Genomic DNA, 14,990 nt, shown 5'->3' on the forward strand with positions numbered 1-14,990 from the left:
TTGGGTGACTTTGGGTGTCTCTACTCAACTCACAGGGTTGAGTTCACGAGAAAAGACTGTACGTTTGCCACCTTGAATTATTTCTAAGTATGATAAAGGAGGGAGAAAAACAAATCTCAATAAATGAAGAGTTGATCCAGCAGCACGAGAGAGATTAAGGGAGAGGAAACCCCCTCCCCCTTGTTTTAATTAATTTAGTTCAGTTGGGCCCCAGGAGATCCAGTTAGGGTTTTAAAGTAAACATTCCATGTTAAAGCTCTTCCTTAATTCCCAGCCTTTTGCCATCGGTTGCCTTCTGAGCTAACTGAATTTTTCCCCCGGTTTAGGAACGTTGGCTTTCTTTCGAAACTGCATCTGGTTGACCTGGCTGGTTCGGAGAGGCAGAAGAAGACGAAAGCCGAAGGAGATCGGCTGAGAGAAGGTAAAAGGGGAAAATTACCAGATTAAGGCCAACTTCAATAGAATAGAGTAGAGTAGAATAGAATAGAGTAGAGTAGAGTAACATAAAAATGGAATGGAATGGAATAAATAGATTAGAATAGAATAGAATAGAATAGAATAGAATAGAATAGAATAGAATAGAATAGAATAGAATAGAATAGAATAGAATTTGGAAGGGACCTTGGAGATCTTCTAATTCAGCCCCATGCTCAAGCAGGAGAACCTATCCCATCTCAGACAGGTGATTGTCTAGCCTCTTCTTAAAAACCTCCAGTGATGGAGCGCCCACAATTTCTGGGGGTAAGCTATTTCACTGGTTGATTGTCCTCACTGTCAGGAAGTTTCTCCTTAATTCCAGGTTGCTTCTCTCCTTGATGAGTTTCCATCCGTTGCTTCTTGTCCTGCCCTCTGATGCTTTGGTGAACAACCTGGCCCCTTCTGCCTTGTGGCAGCCCCTCAGATACCGGAAGACTGCTATCATGTCTCCCCTATTTCTTCTTTTCTTTAGACAAGACAAACCCAAGTCCTGCAGCCGTTCTTCGTATGTTTTAGTCTCCAGGCCTTGGATCTTCTCAGTTGCTCTTCTCTGAATTTTTTTTCCAAACTCCCAACATCTTTTTTGTGATGTGGTGACCAAAATTGGCTGCAGTGTTCCAGGTGTGGCCTCACTAGGGCTTTATAAAGCGATGCTAATAGTTCCCATGATCTTGACTCTGTGCCTCTGTTTATGCAGCCCAGGACTGTGTTGGCTTTTTTTGGCTGCTGCCACCCACGGCTGCAGCCAGGGTCAATGTCCCTCTCACCGTTGTTGTTTCTGAGCCTGGTCTCGCCCAGTCTGTACCTGCGCCTTCGATTTTTTCCTGCCTGAATGTAAAACTTTGCTTTATAAAGTGGTACTAATACTTTGCGTGATCTTCACGGGAAAAACCTCTCTCCATGGAACTGGTCCCTGGTGTCCGAAAGGTTGAGGACCTCTGCTTTAGGGCTAGGTGTCAGAATCCATTGATATCATATTCATAAATGGAATGTTTCAAACATTATCCCATGGATTCTGCCATCTCCCGAAGAGAAGAGGATAGATGTGTATTGAACCGGTATTAGGCATTTCAAAGGAAAGGAGAAGCCTTTTGAACTGGGGAAACAAAAGGGGGGGGGGCTAGCATCTGGCTTGTGTCACGGAAGAGAGCAATAAACATGAAGGGTCCTAAGTTCCTTTTTCCCCACGCGAGGGATGATACGAGATAAAGGATGGGGGACTGACCAAATGGGGTTAAGGGGGGGTGTTAAACCGGGAACTCTTTATAAGGGTTTACTTCGTGGAATAATATTAAGTCCTGTCTCGTTTCCTACAACCAAGCATGTCATAGTAAAGATTCTTTTTGGAATAGATTTGACTCCCAAGAATTTTGTCTTCCTAAGACGTGGTTTGGGGTGGGTCCTGACACTAGGGTTAGATTTAAGGGTTAGGTTAAAGGTTAGGGTTAGGTTTAAGGGTTAGGGTTTAGGACTAGGGTCAGGTTTAAGGTTTAGGACAGGGGTCCCCAACCCCCAGTCTGTGGACCAGTACCAGGCTGCAGCACACCAGCAACCGCTCCACACAGATAAGCAAAGCCCCACCCATCGAATACAGTCAGCACACAAAACCACACACCCTCCGGTCTGCGGAAAGACCTCTCTCCACGGAACCGGTGGTCCCTGGTACCCGAAAGGTTGGGGACCTCTGTCGTAACGGACCATGGGGTTTGCTTAACGAATGCGGTAGTTATGATCGCCGCAAAAAAAAAGGTTAAAAAAAACACAAAACGGGTCCGGACACACAGTGTCCCACTTTACAACCGTCACCTCTTCCAGGCTCAAATCACCCTCATCCTTCAAGGACTGCCTGTATCTTGCAGAAGGAGGGTGAATCTTGACCTCTCCGTTGCTCTTTTTTCTCGAAGGGACAAAAGGATCAGTCCGAAAGATTGTCCCAAAGGTGCTTTTTTTTGTTTTTTTCAGGAGAAGCTTTCTTCGGTTCTGACTGAATGGTGGGGGAAATGGAAGGATTTATACTCCTCGCAGACAGCTGGTTGTTTGCCTTCTTTTAGAGGGTCGTTGAGGCCACTTGGAGTTTTGTCTTGTGTCCTCAGTTGTCCCTAAGGTGCTTTTTCAGGAGGCAACTGGACTTCCATGTTGTTTTCCTCTGAAGAGGTTTCCCTTCTCATCCCAGAAGCTTTCTTCAGTTCTGACTGAATGGTGGGGGAATGGAAGGATTTATACTCCTTGCAGACAGCTGGTCATTTGCCTTCTTTCGGAGATCCGTTGAGGCCACTTGGAGGGTTACCTGTGTCCTAAGGCTCACCTGAGTGGTGCAGTTGTACTCATCCCCAACAGCCTGCGCCGGTCTTCAACCGTGACGGATCAGATCAGAATAACAAGAGTTGGAAGGCACCTTGGAGGTCATCTAGTCCAACCCCCTGCTCAGGCAGGAAACCCTATAGTCACCCAGGGCAGCAAACATCCTGCAGCCAAGAAGGCTCCACACCCATTTGCACCACTCAGGAGACCCTGAGGAGACAGATCAAACCTCCAAAGTGGCCTCAACAATCTTCTAAAAGAAGGCAAATGACCAGATGACTGCAAAGGAGTCCCCGTTCCCCACCATCCAGTCGGAGCCGCAGAAGCTTCTGGGATGGGAAGCGAAACGTCTTCGAAGGAAAAACAAAGGAAGCCCAGTCAGATGATTGTGTATCATCTGACCCATCCACTGCGATAATCAAGTTTGCAGATGATACAACTGTGGTGGGTCTTATTACAGGTGGGGATGAGACAGCATATAGGGCGGAGGTACAAAAACTATCCATATGGTGTAGTAACAACAACTTGCACCTAAACATCGGCAAGACGAAAGAGATGGTGTTAGACTTCCAGAGAAAAAAGGAGGAACCTGCCCCACTTTACATCGGGGAGAACTGTGTAGAGAGAGTTTCCTCCTTTAAATTTCTGGGAGACTACCTCTGCGAAGATCTGACCTGGAAAGTTAACACAACTCAGGTGGCTAGAAAGGCCCAACAGAGGCTTCACTTTCTTAGGGTCTTGCGGAAGAACAGGGTAGAACAACGGCTAATGACCCTCTTTTACCGGTCTACTATAGAGAGCGTCCTCTCGTACGGTATTGTGGTTTGGTATGCTGGTCTGACAGCCGCGGATAGGAAAGTATTACAGAGGGTGGTGAGCACAGCACAAGACATTGTGGGCTGTCCCCTGACACCACTGGATGACCTCGCCAGGGCTCGTTGCCTTGGAAGAGTGAGGAAGATTCTCAGGGACGACTCACACCCTGGACGGTATCTCTTTACTCTCCTACCATCCGGTAGGAGATACAGGAATATAGCCAGCCGTAGCAACAGGCTGAAAAATAGCTTTTATCCGTGGGCTGTTAGGCTTTTAAACGGGACATAATCTTATGCAGGATTGACTTGGGAGGCCGGTGTGTGGTGTTGTTGGTTCACATGGTGTGGTAGGATGGAGGGTTTGTTGTCACTGTGTGTTGGGGGGAGAGAGCACGGGGGGAGGCTCAGCTAATCTCAATGTGCACATGTTGTACTTTGACAATAAAGGTTTATTTATTTATTTATTTATTTATTATTTTATTTATTCCTGGGGGGGGGAAAGCACCTTTTTTGGGATGGAGGGCTGAGAATCTCCACGGAGACCCAGAAAGGTGGTGTCAAGAGGACCCGTTGTTTTTTTTTTCCCCTTCCTCGCCGTCTTGCAGGAATTAACATCAACAAAGGCCTGCTTTGCCTGGGGAACGTCATCAGCGCTCTGGGGGACGACACCAAGAAAGGCTCGTTCGTCCCGTACCGCGACTCCAAGTTAACCCGCCTTCTGCAAGGTGAGAACGACGACGGTCTCGGCTGCTCTGCGGAGCGAGCGGAGGAGACACACACACACACCCCGGGCTACTCGCTGCCCCTCGTCTCAACAACTCCACCGAGGCTAGGTTTTTTTTGTTTTTTTAAAAAGATTCCTTGGGGGGCAATAGCCACACGCTGATGATCGCCTGCGTCAGCCCGGCTGATTCTAACCTCGAAGAGACGTTGAACACCCTCCGCTACGCTGACCGGGCCCGAAAGATAAAGAACAAGCCGATCGTCAACATTGACCCTCAAGCGGCCGAGATCAGCCGGTTGAGGCTGCAGGTAAGGCCTGGCAGCCTGGCCCGTCAGCTCCCGGCGCGCCAGGCGGGCCTTAAAAGCGGCGAGGAGACTGGTCAGCCTCCCTGCGGAGCGCGAGCAGCTCCTGAGGGTGACAAATTTTGCGAGGCTCGTCAGGATGCTAAAATTCAGACCCTCGGTCTCCGTTTTGGTTCCCAGGTGCAAGAATTGCAAGTGCTGCTGCTTCAAGCCCACGGGGGAACGCTGCCTGTCTCACTTCAGTAAGACCTGAAGATGTTTCTCTGCCCCATCCCCCACCCCCAAGGAAGTCCTCACCTTTCTGTTTCTCTTCTTAAACTTGATTGTGGGGTCCTTGATGCTCTCTTGAGCTGAGTTTGCTTTCAGGTAAGATGTAATAAAAGGAGCAGGTTTTTAGCACTGATGATGTTACACACTTGGCTCCTGAAAGGTCTGCAAGGAAACCGCCAAGCTCGGAGAGCACCAAGGACCCCCACAGTCCTCCTCCTCCTCATCATCATCATCTCCACAAACCCCCCCCCCCCACCTCCCTTCTAGCATTGATGATGTTCCCTAGTTGGGTCCTGAAATGTCTGCAAGAGAGCAAGCAAGCTCAGACAGCACCAAGGACCCCACAGTTGTCTTCCTCCTCCTTCCTCCTCCTCCTCCTCCTCCTCCTCCTCCTCCGCTCCTCAAACCCCAACCCCATGTGGCACTGATGATGTTCTCTAGTTGGGTCATGAAACGTCTGCAAGAAAAGCACCCAGCTCAGAGAGCACCAAGGATCCATTAGTTCTCCTCCTCCTCCTCCTCCTCCTCCCTTTTAGCACTGATGACGTTCCCTAGTTGGGTCATGAAACGTCTACAAGAAAACCACCCAGCTGAGAGAGCACCAAGGACCCCACAGTCCTCCTCCTCCTCCTCCTCCTCCTCCCTTCTTTCACTGATGACGTTCCCTAGCTGGGTCATGAAATGTCTGCAAGAAAACCACCCAGCTCAGAGCGCACCAAGGGTCCATTAGTTCTCCTCCTCCTCCTCCTCCTCCTCGTCCCTTTTAGCACTGATGACGTTCCCTAGTTGGGAACCCAGCTCAGAGAGCACTAAGGACCCCACAGTCCTCTTCCCCCCCCTCCCCCTCCTCCTCCTCCTCCTCCTCTTCTTAAGGCAGGGGTCTTCAAACTTGTCCCTTCTTCAAACTTGGCCCTTCCATGACTTGTGGACTTCAACTCCCAGACTTTTTCCTGGCCCACTGGGATAGATCTGACGCTTCCCTTTTCCCCACCGACAGAGGGGAGCCCGCAGAAAACCTCCCGTCCCTGATGGAGAAAAACCACACGCTCCTGGAAGAGAACGAAAAACTCAGCCGTGGTTTGAGCGAAGCTGCCGGTCAGATAGCTCAGATGTTGGAGAGGATCATAGTGGTAAGATCACAGCTGCCAGAAGCGATCGGGCAGATAAATTTCCTGCTAAAGGACCCACACAGACGCACACACTTTCCCCACCACCACCCAAAAAAAGAGGGAACGCATTCTTTGGTGGGGGGAAAAAATGTAGCACCATCCTGGTGTTTGGGGGACTTAAGCCTTCCTTTCCTCTAATCGGAATATGTTTTTGAGAGACGGGGTAGATCAGGGGTCTTCAGACTCGGCCCTTTGATGACTTGTGGACTTCAACTCCCAGAATTCCTCAGCCAGCGTGCCTGGCTGAGGAATTCTGGGAGTTGAAGTCCACAAGTCATCAAAGGGTCATGGTTCCCTCACGTTGGCTGAGGAATTCTGGGGGTTGAAGTCCACAAGTCATCAAAGGGCCGAGCTTGAAGACCCCGGGCCTAGAGATTCTCCTAAAGAGAAGCCTTTTCCCCCCATTTCTGCAGACAGAGCAGCAAAATGAAAAGATCAGCCTGAAGCTGGAAGAGCTCCGAGAACATCCAGCGTGAGTAGCTCCTTCGCTGTCCTTCTTAGAGGTGGCTTGAGGTATGAATAGAATAGAGTAACAAGAGTTGGAAGGGACCTTGGAGGTCATCTAGTCCAACCCCTGGCTCAGGCAAGAATTCCTAGACCATTTCAGACCAGTGGCAGTCCAGTCTCTTCTTAAAAACTTGGAGAAGGGAGGGAAGAAGGAAGGAAGGGGGAAAAAAACACAGTCGCAAGGGACCGTGGAGGTCATCTAGTCCAACCCCCTGCTCAAGCAGGAGGCACTATACCATTTCTGAGAAACGGCTGTCCAGTCTCTTCTTAAAATTGCCCAGGGTCTTAAATGAGATCCAGAGCAACGGATCAGCCAGGTCAGAAATGCAGAAAGGGAGATATATATGCAGGTAGTCCTTGTTTAGCGACCAAAGTTAAAGTGGCGCTGAAAAAAAGTGACCTAGGACTGGCCCTCATCCTTGCAACCGTCTCAGCATCTCCAGGGCCGCCTGGTCGAAATTCTGGCAACCGGCATGTTATTGACGAGGGTTGCGGCGTCCCCCTGGGTGGCGTGATTCCCTTTTTTGTGACTTTCTGACAAAGTCAGTGGGGAAAGCGCCAGGATCTACCACGTGGTTCACTTAACGGCCGTGGTGATTCATTTAACAAGCGTGGGGCAAAAAATAAAAAAAAAAATGGGTGTGGCTCACTTAAGCACCGCTCTGCTTAGCCCCGGAGCTTAAGCTCTCCATTGTGGTCGTAAGTCAAGGAGGACTTGGGAATTTTAAGATGGGTGGACGTCATCTTAAAATTCCCATGCTGGTGTCGAAATCTACTCATGGGGAATCCTGGGAGTTGGAAATCCACCCATCTTAAAGCATGCTGGCTGGGGAATTCTGGGACTTGAAGTCCACCTGTCTTAAAGCATGCTGGCTGGGGAATTCTGGGACTTGAAGTCCACCCGCCTTAAAGCATGCTGGCTGGGGAATTCTGGGACTTGAAGTCCACTCGTCTTAAAGCATGGCTGGCTGGGGCATTCTGGGAGTGGAAATCCACCCATCTTAAAGCAGGCTGGCTGGGGAATTCTGGGACTTGAAGTCCACCCATCTTAAAGCATCCTGGCTGGGGAATTCTGGGTCTTACAGGCCTCCAGCCAACCAAATCTGCAGTCTGGAAAAAGCCTCCAAAGGTTCCCCTTGAAATTTCAGGTTAAAACTCGACCTGCAGAAGCTGCTGACATCGCTGGAGGACGAAGCGCTGAAAGAGGCCTTGGAGCTATTTCTCCAGTTACAGCACGCCATTGCTCAGCTGCTGGTGAGGCTTTGAAGGGGACCCCGGCCGTCAGCGGCCCCCGGGGCGGCAGCATTTCCCAAAAGGCTTTCTAGGGAGGCCCGGCTTGCAAAGTAACCCGCTTGTTTTATGTTGAGCCACGTTTGCGAGCGTGGGGTCTAAAGGGGAAGGTTTATTTATTTATTTATTTATTTATTTATTTATTTAGATTTATATACCACCCTTTCCCGAAGGACTCAGGGCGGTTTACAGGATATTTAAAAGAAAATCAATACAAAAGTTAAAAACAAATTTAAAAAGATTAAATGAGACCCTGAGAAAAATAAAAACCCAGTTAAAATTAAAAATTAAAAAAAAAATTCTCAGCCTGGGCCAGAGAGCTCGAAGAGCCAGGTCTTCAGGTCCCGGCGGCATCTCGGTCCAGGTAGGGTCGCAACTGGCGCACCAGGCGAACCTGGGCAAAAGCCCCCCTGGTCACGGCTCCTATGTGATCTTCAAAATTGAGCCGCGAATCCAGGAGGACGCCCAAGTTGCGAGCCCTATCAACAGGGGGTTGAAGGAGGCTGTTCTGTGGGCCAAAATCTGGTCCAGTCCACCCTTCAATTCTCACAGTGGTGACAGGGAAAAACGTACGTCTTCTGCTCACTTGTCAGTCCTGCCCCTTCTCGGTCTTCGTTAGATGATCCAGAATTCCATTATTGTAAGGAAATCCACAAAAAAATATATATGGCAATCTACCTACTCCTGATGTAATATTTGTGGTTACTGTAAAAACACATCCATTGTTTTTTTTTCTCTTTCTCTCCCTCCCTCTCTCTCTCTCTCTCTCCCTTTCTGTCTCACACACACTCACTCTTACTCTCTTTCTCTCCCTTTCTCTCTCTCCCTTTCTCTCCTTTCTCACCTTTTCTCTTTCACACACACACTCAACTCTCAATCTTTCTCTCCCTTTCTTTCTCCCTTTCTCACACACTCACTCTTACTCTCTTTCTCTCCCTTTCTCTCCTTTCTCACCTTTTCTCTGTCACACACACACTCAACTCTCAATCTTTCTCTCCCATTCTATCTTTCTCACTCTCTTTCTCTCTCTTCTTTCTCTTTCTCTCTCTTACTCTTTCCCGTTTCTCCCTTTCTCTCCCCCTTTCCCTCTCTCCCTTTCTTTCCCTCCCTTTCTTTCCCCCTCCCTCCCTCCCTCCCTCCCTCTCTCCCTCTCTTTCCCCTCCGTCCCTCCCTCCTAAAATTGTTTTTTTTGGGTTTTCTACAAAAGGAAAATCCTGCTGTTGCTGACATGGACATCACGGAACAGCAGTCTGACTCTGTAAGTACACCTGGCCCTCTACTTCAGGGGTCCCCAACCTGTGGGCTGTGGCACGTTTGTGTGTGTGGGGTGGGTGGGTGCGCATAGCCCCACTCATGTGAGCTTTGCTGGGGTTCGCCACCCCACTCGTGCGAGTAACAGGAGTTCATGTGTGGGCATGTTTACACACACACCCACAAAACCATCCCTTTCCCCCCCCTCCTCTCTCCCCCCTACTGTGGTCCACTTAACCTCCAGATGTTTTAATGGCCATTTGCAGTATCAAGGGCCTTGAAACGGGTGATAAAACACTTCTGGCTGTCATGGAAACGCCTCTCCCCTCCGGGTTTGGAGAATTCTGGGAGTTGAAGTCCGCCCGTCTTAAAAGTGGCCACGATTGAGAAACAGCTGCATAACAGTGTTAATGTTCTCTCTCTCTCTCTCTCTCTCTCTCTCTCTCTCTCTCTCTCTCTCTCTCTCCACACACACACACACACACACACCATCTTCTCTCTTCTCCAGACATCCTCGGTACACCTAGAGGCGCCTCGGCCTTCGGACGACTACGCCGCTCAGCACGCCCTCCAGCAAGCTCAGATGTCCAAGGAGCTGCTAGAGCTGAACCAAGCGCTGGCCCTCAAGGAGGCCTTGGCTCGGAAGCTGTCCCAGAGTGACCGCCAGCTGGAGCCCATCCAGTGCCAGTCCCAGGTAAGGGCTGCAGCCTCAAGCCCGGCAGGGCCAAAGTGTCAGATCGCAAATTATTACAACGGGCTAACCGCCAGGCCTAGCTTTTATTTATTTATTTATTCATTCATTTATGTATGTATGTATTTATTTAAACGAGCTGTGGTGGCGCGGTGGTTAGAGTGCGGTACTGCGGGCTGACTCTGCCCACTGCCAGCAGTTCGACCCTGACCGGCTCAAGGTTGACTCGGCTTTCCGTCCTTCCGAGGTCGGTAAAAAGGAGGAGCCAGATGGTCGGGGGGCCAATAGGCTTGACTCCGTAAACCGCTCAGAGAGGGTTGTGAAAGCCCTGTGAAGAGGTGTACGAGTCTGAGGCATTCTGGGAGTTGAAGTCCACAAGTCATCAAGGGGCCAAAGTTTTGAAGACCCTTGGCTTACAAGAATCGCAGGGAACGTCCTGCCAACCGGCAAGAAGAGTTGATGGAGGGTTAGGGTTAGGGCCTGGCCAGAGCAAGTGGCCCTTTGTGACATCTGGGCAGTTGGACTTGAAAACCTAACCCCCGTCCCCAACACACACACACACACACACACACACACACACACACACACACACACAAAGACGCCAACTTGACTTCTTCTTTTTCCCCCCTTTTGACAAGATCAACATCAAGAACCTGGAAGAAGAGGTGGCCAAGTTGCAGAAGGAGAAGGAGGACCTGGTCCTCGCCTTGCAGATCAACAAGAAGGACGTCACCCAAGCCAAGTGAGGAGCACGAGGCGTAATAAACCCTTAGGGCAGGGGCAGGCAACCTTGCGGCTCTTTTATGACTCATGGACTTCAACTCCCAGAATTCCTGAGCCGGCCTGGCTCATTATGGAAACTTCTCCATTTCTCCTCAGCGTGGCTGGCTCAGGAATCCTGGGAGTTGAAGTCCACGAGTCATAAAAGAGCCAAGGTGGCCTACCCCTGCCTTAGGGGAAGGGTCTCTGAGTTGTGGGAGGGGGGGCGGGTGGTGCCGGACTTCGGACCCTCTGGCTCCGATCTCCATTCAGGCTGAGCGAACGTCGCCGGAAACGTCTCCAGGAGCTGGAAGGGGAGATGAGCGAGCTAAAGAAGAAGCTGAAGGAACAGTCAAAGTTGCTGAAGATGAAAGAGTCCAGCGAGCAGACCGTCTCCAAGCTCCACCGAGAAATCCAGGTAAACAGTATTTATTTATTTATTGGGTGGTTTGTTTCCTCCAATTTTCCCCACAACAGCAGCCCCTGTGAGGTGGATTACGCTGAGAGAGAGAGACGGAGGGAGGGTCTGGCCCACAGTCACGCAGCCGGTTTTCATGCCTAAGGCAGGACTAGAACTCACAGGCACCTGGGGATTGTCCCCACATTGCCCAAGTGGCTTTCATGCCTAAGGTGATACTAGAAGTCACCCTCCTGCTGATTGGCCCAAAGTCACCCAGCTGGTTTTTATCCCCAAGGCAGGACTAGAACTCACAGGCACCTGGGGATTGGCCCTAAGTCATTCAGCTGGCTTTCATGCCTAAGGCAGGACTAGAACTCACAGGCACCTGGGGATTGGCCCAAAGTCACCCAGCCGGCATACGTGTCTAAGGCAGGACTAGAACTCACAGGCACCTGGGGATTGTCCCCAAATTGCCCAAGTGGCTTTCATGCCTAAGGTGATACTAGAAGTCACTCTCCTGCTGATTGGCCCAAAGTCATCCAGCTGGTTTTTATGCCCAAGGCAGAACTCAGGTACCTGGTGATTGGCCCAAAGTCACCCAGGTGGCTTTCATGCCTACGGCAGAACTAGAACTCACTGTCACTTGGTGATTGGCCCAAAGTCACCCAGCTGAGTGTACACCTTGGGATATTAAAAAAGGAAAACAAATACCTAGATGTGTACAGGACACGTATTTGCGTGTCTATGACACAACTGGAATTTGGAAGCCTGCTCCTTTAATTATGGAAAATGAAGGTGGCTAGTGACACAATCCATCCCCCAAAGCCTGTGGGTACAAACGTGAGGCATTTTTTTTTACCAACAAACTTTTTTTTTTATTAAAGAGTTTTACAAAAACAAAATTTTACAATATATCCCCAAATCCCTCCCACCCCAAACCCACCCACTTCCCCCCCCCCCACTTCCCAGAGCTAAATACAGGATTATAGTTACAATAATCATAATCTAAATAAAAATTATGCATAATATACAATTAACCAAATTCATAATGCGCTTTAACTCTCTTTTAACATAGATACATACAAAGTACCAATAACAATATCCCACTAAAATCTACTCATAAGCTAAATGATACTTTTTAGTCCCATATTTGTTTTGAATATAATTTATCCATCTCCTCCAAACTGAAATATATCTTTCCTGTGAATGAGCCTTCAGATAAGCAGAAATCTTAGACATTTCTGCAAGATTCGAAACTTTAAACACCCATTCTTCTACAGTGGGCAAACTATCTTTCTTCCAATATTGTCCCACCAGTAACCGTGCTGCCGTTATCATGTTCAACATCAAGTTAGTTTCTTTAACATCACAATCTACAACAATGCCCAATAAAAACAATTGCGGGGAAAACTTTATCTTTCTCTTAAAAATCTTTTGAATGTTCCACCAAATTTTAATCCAAAAAGCTTTTATATTTCTACACGTCCACCACATGTGAAAATAGGTAGCTTCTAAACTACCACACCTCCAACATTTAGACTGTAAATTAGGATACAAACAAGGCTGGAATTCTGTGATACAAAAGTTTGTTTTACCAACAAACTTTTATCTACCATTTTCTCCTAAAAAAATCCATTTTCTCAACTTGTTAGTCCATGAAAAACCAACGCATTCAGCTGATTCGGCAGATGAAAGAAGATGCCGAGAAATTCCGGCAGTGGAAGCAGCAGAAGGACAAGGAGGTCATCCAGCTGAAGGCCCAGGTGAGCTGGACGCTTGGACATTCATTCCCACACGGAAGCAGCTTAAAATCAGCTGGCCTGGCACAGATCCCAAACTCCGTTTCCATTCTATTCTATTCCATTCCATCCCATCCAATTCCATTCCATCACATTTCCTTATTTTATTATTCTATTCTATTCCATTCCATTCCATTCACTATATTCTATTCTATTCCATTCCATCTCATTCCATTCCTTATTTTATTATTCTATTCCATTCCATTCCTTATTTTATTATTCTATTATTCTATTCTATTCTATTCTATTCTATTCTATTCTATTCTATTCTATTCTATTCTATTCTATTCTATTCTATTCTATTCTATTCTATTCTATTCTATTCTATTCTATTCTATTCCACTCCATTCTCTTCTAAATACAAGGCATTGCTGGGTGATTTTGGTTTGCACTGTCAGTGAGTACCTACACTATTCAAAGCACATTACAAATAGTTCGCTTCTTACAGCCGTTTGTTTAGTGGCCGTTCGGAGTTGCAACGGCCCTGAGAAAAGTGACTTATGACGTTTTTTCACACTTACAACCGTTGCAGCATCCCCCTGGTGACATCATTAAAATTTGGACGTTTGGCAACTGGCATGTCTTTACGACGGCTGCAGGGTCCCTCGCAAGCAAAGTCGATGGGGGAAGCCAGATTCGCTTCACAACTGCGTTACTAACTTAACCACGGCAGTGATTCACTTAACGGGCGTGGCCAAGAAAGGTCGTAAAATGAGACGAAAGCCGCTGAACGCCTGTCTTGCTTAACAACAGAAGTTTGGGGTTTGCGAAAGGGGATCCCATGACCCCAGGACACAGCAAGTGTCATAAATACGAACGACGTTTCGCTTCCCATCCCAGAAGTGGAAGGATTGATACTCCTTTGCAGTCATCTGGTCATTTGCATCCTTTTAGAGGGTCGTTGAGGCCACTGGGAGGTTTTGTCTGTGGCCTCAGGGTCACCTGAGTGGTGCAAACGGGCGTGGAGCCTTCCGCCCTGTTGTCCTTACAGTTATAGCCAAATAACCAGAAAAAGGAAGCACAGCTTGGCTGAGGTTGATCTCGGGTAGCTTTCCTTCATCCGATTGTAGCCGATGGGCAGGAGCGTCTAGAGAGCCAATCCGGGTGGGTGGGGGTCCTCTTGTTTTGGCAATGAGCCAAACAGATCACAGCTGGATCCAGTGATCGACGTCATACATTGAAGCCGAGAGGAGGACATTTGTCAGCGTGTTATGCGATCTGCCGTCAAAGTCGGTTGGTTTTTCTTGTGTGTGTCTTCTGTCATTTAGTGAGCTTGTAAAACGTCGTAAAATGAAAGTGACGGTGCAGACGAGTGGGCCCGGTCGACCAGAAAGCGATGTCAAATAGTATTATTAAGTGAAACGAGGCTGCGGTTATAAAGAAATGAGGAAAAATTGGGGGGGGGGGTGACTTAAACCAAAGGCGGCATTTCCACTGCACACTTTTCCCAAAAGGGTTTCCGCCATTTTGGCCACTCCTGTATGTAAGGGTGTAGGTCTATACCAGGGGTAGGCAACCTTGGCTCTTTTATGACTCATGGGCTTCAACTCCCAGAATTCCTGAGCTGGCTCAGGATTCTGGGAATTGAAGTCCATGAGTCATAAAAGAGCCAAGGTTGCCTACAATTGGTCTATACATATGTTGTACGGAATTGTTTCAAAGGTGTATTGGGCAGGAAGCAACTGAAAGTTCATTTTTAACGTGTGCCGTTGTGCCCACGGAAAAAAATGACAATAAAGGTTTTTTGTTGTTAGCTGTGAAGTCGTGTCTGACCCATCGCGACCCTATGGACCACGTTCCTCCAGGCCTTCCTGTCTTCTACCATCTTCTGGAGTCCATTTAAGCTCACGCCTCCTGCTTCAGTGACTCCATCCAGCCACCTCATTCTTTGTCGTCCCCTTCTTCTCTTGCCCTCAACCTTTCCCAGCATTAGGCTCTTCTCCAGTGAGTCCTTCTTTCTCATTAGGTGGCCAAAGTATTTGAGTTTCAGCTTCAGGATCTGACCTTCTAAAGAGCAGTCAGGTTTGATCTCCTCTAGGACTGACCGGTTTGATCGCCTTGCAGTCCGAGGGACTCGCAGGAGTCTTCTGCAGCACCAGAGTTCAAAGGCTTCAATTCTTTGGCGCTCAGCCTTTCTTATGGTCCAGCTTTCACAGCCATACAGTGCAACTGGGAAGACCATAGCCTTGACTATACGCACTTTTGTTGACAGGGTGATGTCTCTGCTTTTTAGTG

At 48.4% G+C, this 14,990-nt stretch overlaps 1 protein-coding gene across 1 annotated transcript in view; it reads left to right on the top strand.

Annotated features, from left to right (window-relative positions):
- LOC308676168 (chromosome-associated kinesin KIF4-like) overlaps window positions 1–14,990 on the top strand; it is a 45,411-nt gene that overhangs the window by 6,822 nt on the left and 23,599 nt on the right. Inside the window, exons 6-17 of the mRNA XM_081341921.1 lie at window positions 327–421; window positions 4,199–4,318; window positions 4,450–4,625; window positions 4,800–4,861; window positions 5,887–6,019; window positions 6,472–6,530; window positions 7,714–7,819; window positions 9,063–9,113; window positions 9,615–9,800; window positions 10,436–10,539; window positions 10,830–10,974; window positions 12,609–12,719. Of these exons, the coding sequence (XP_081198047.1) occupies window positions 327–421; window positions 4,199–4,318; window positions 4,450–4,625; window positions 4,800–4,861; window positions 5,887–6,019; window positions 6,472–6,530; window positions 7,714–7,819; window positions 9,063–9,113; window positions 9,615–9,800; window positions 10,436–10,539; window positions 10,830–10,974; window positions 12,609–12,719 (1,348 nt within the window). The remainder of the gene's footprint in view (window positions 1–326; window positions 422–4,198; window positions 4,319–4,449; window positions 4,626–4,799; window positions 4,862–5,886; window positions 6,020–6,471; window positions 6,531–7,713; window positions 7,820–9,062; window positions 9,114–9,614; window positions 9,801–10,435; window positions 10,540–10,829; window positions 10,975–12,608; window positions 12,720–14,990) is intronic.

This window comes from Vipera berus (genome assembly GCF_964194415.1).
Source record: "Vipera berus genome assembly, chromosome: W".
Lineage (NCBI taxonomy): Eukaryota > Metazoa > Chordata > Lepidosauria > Squamata > Viperidae > Vipera > Vipera berus.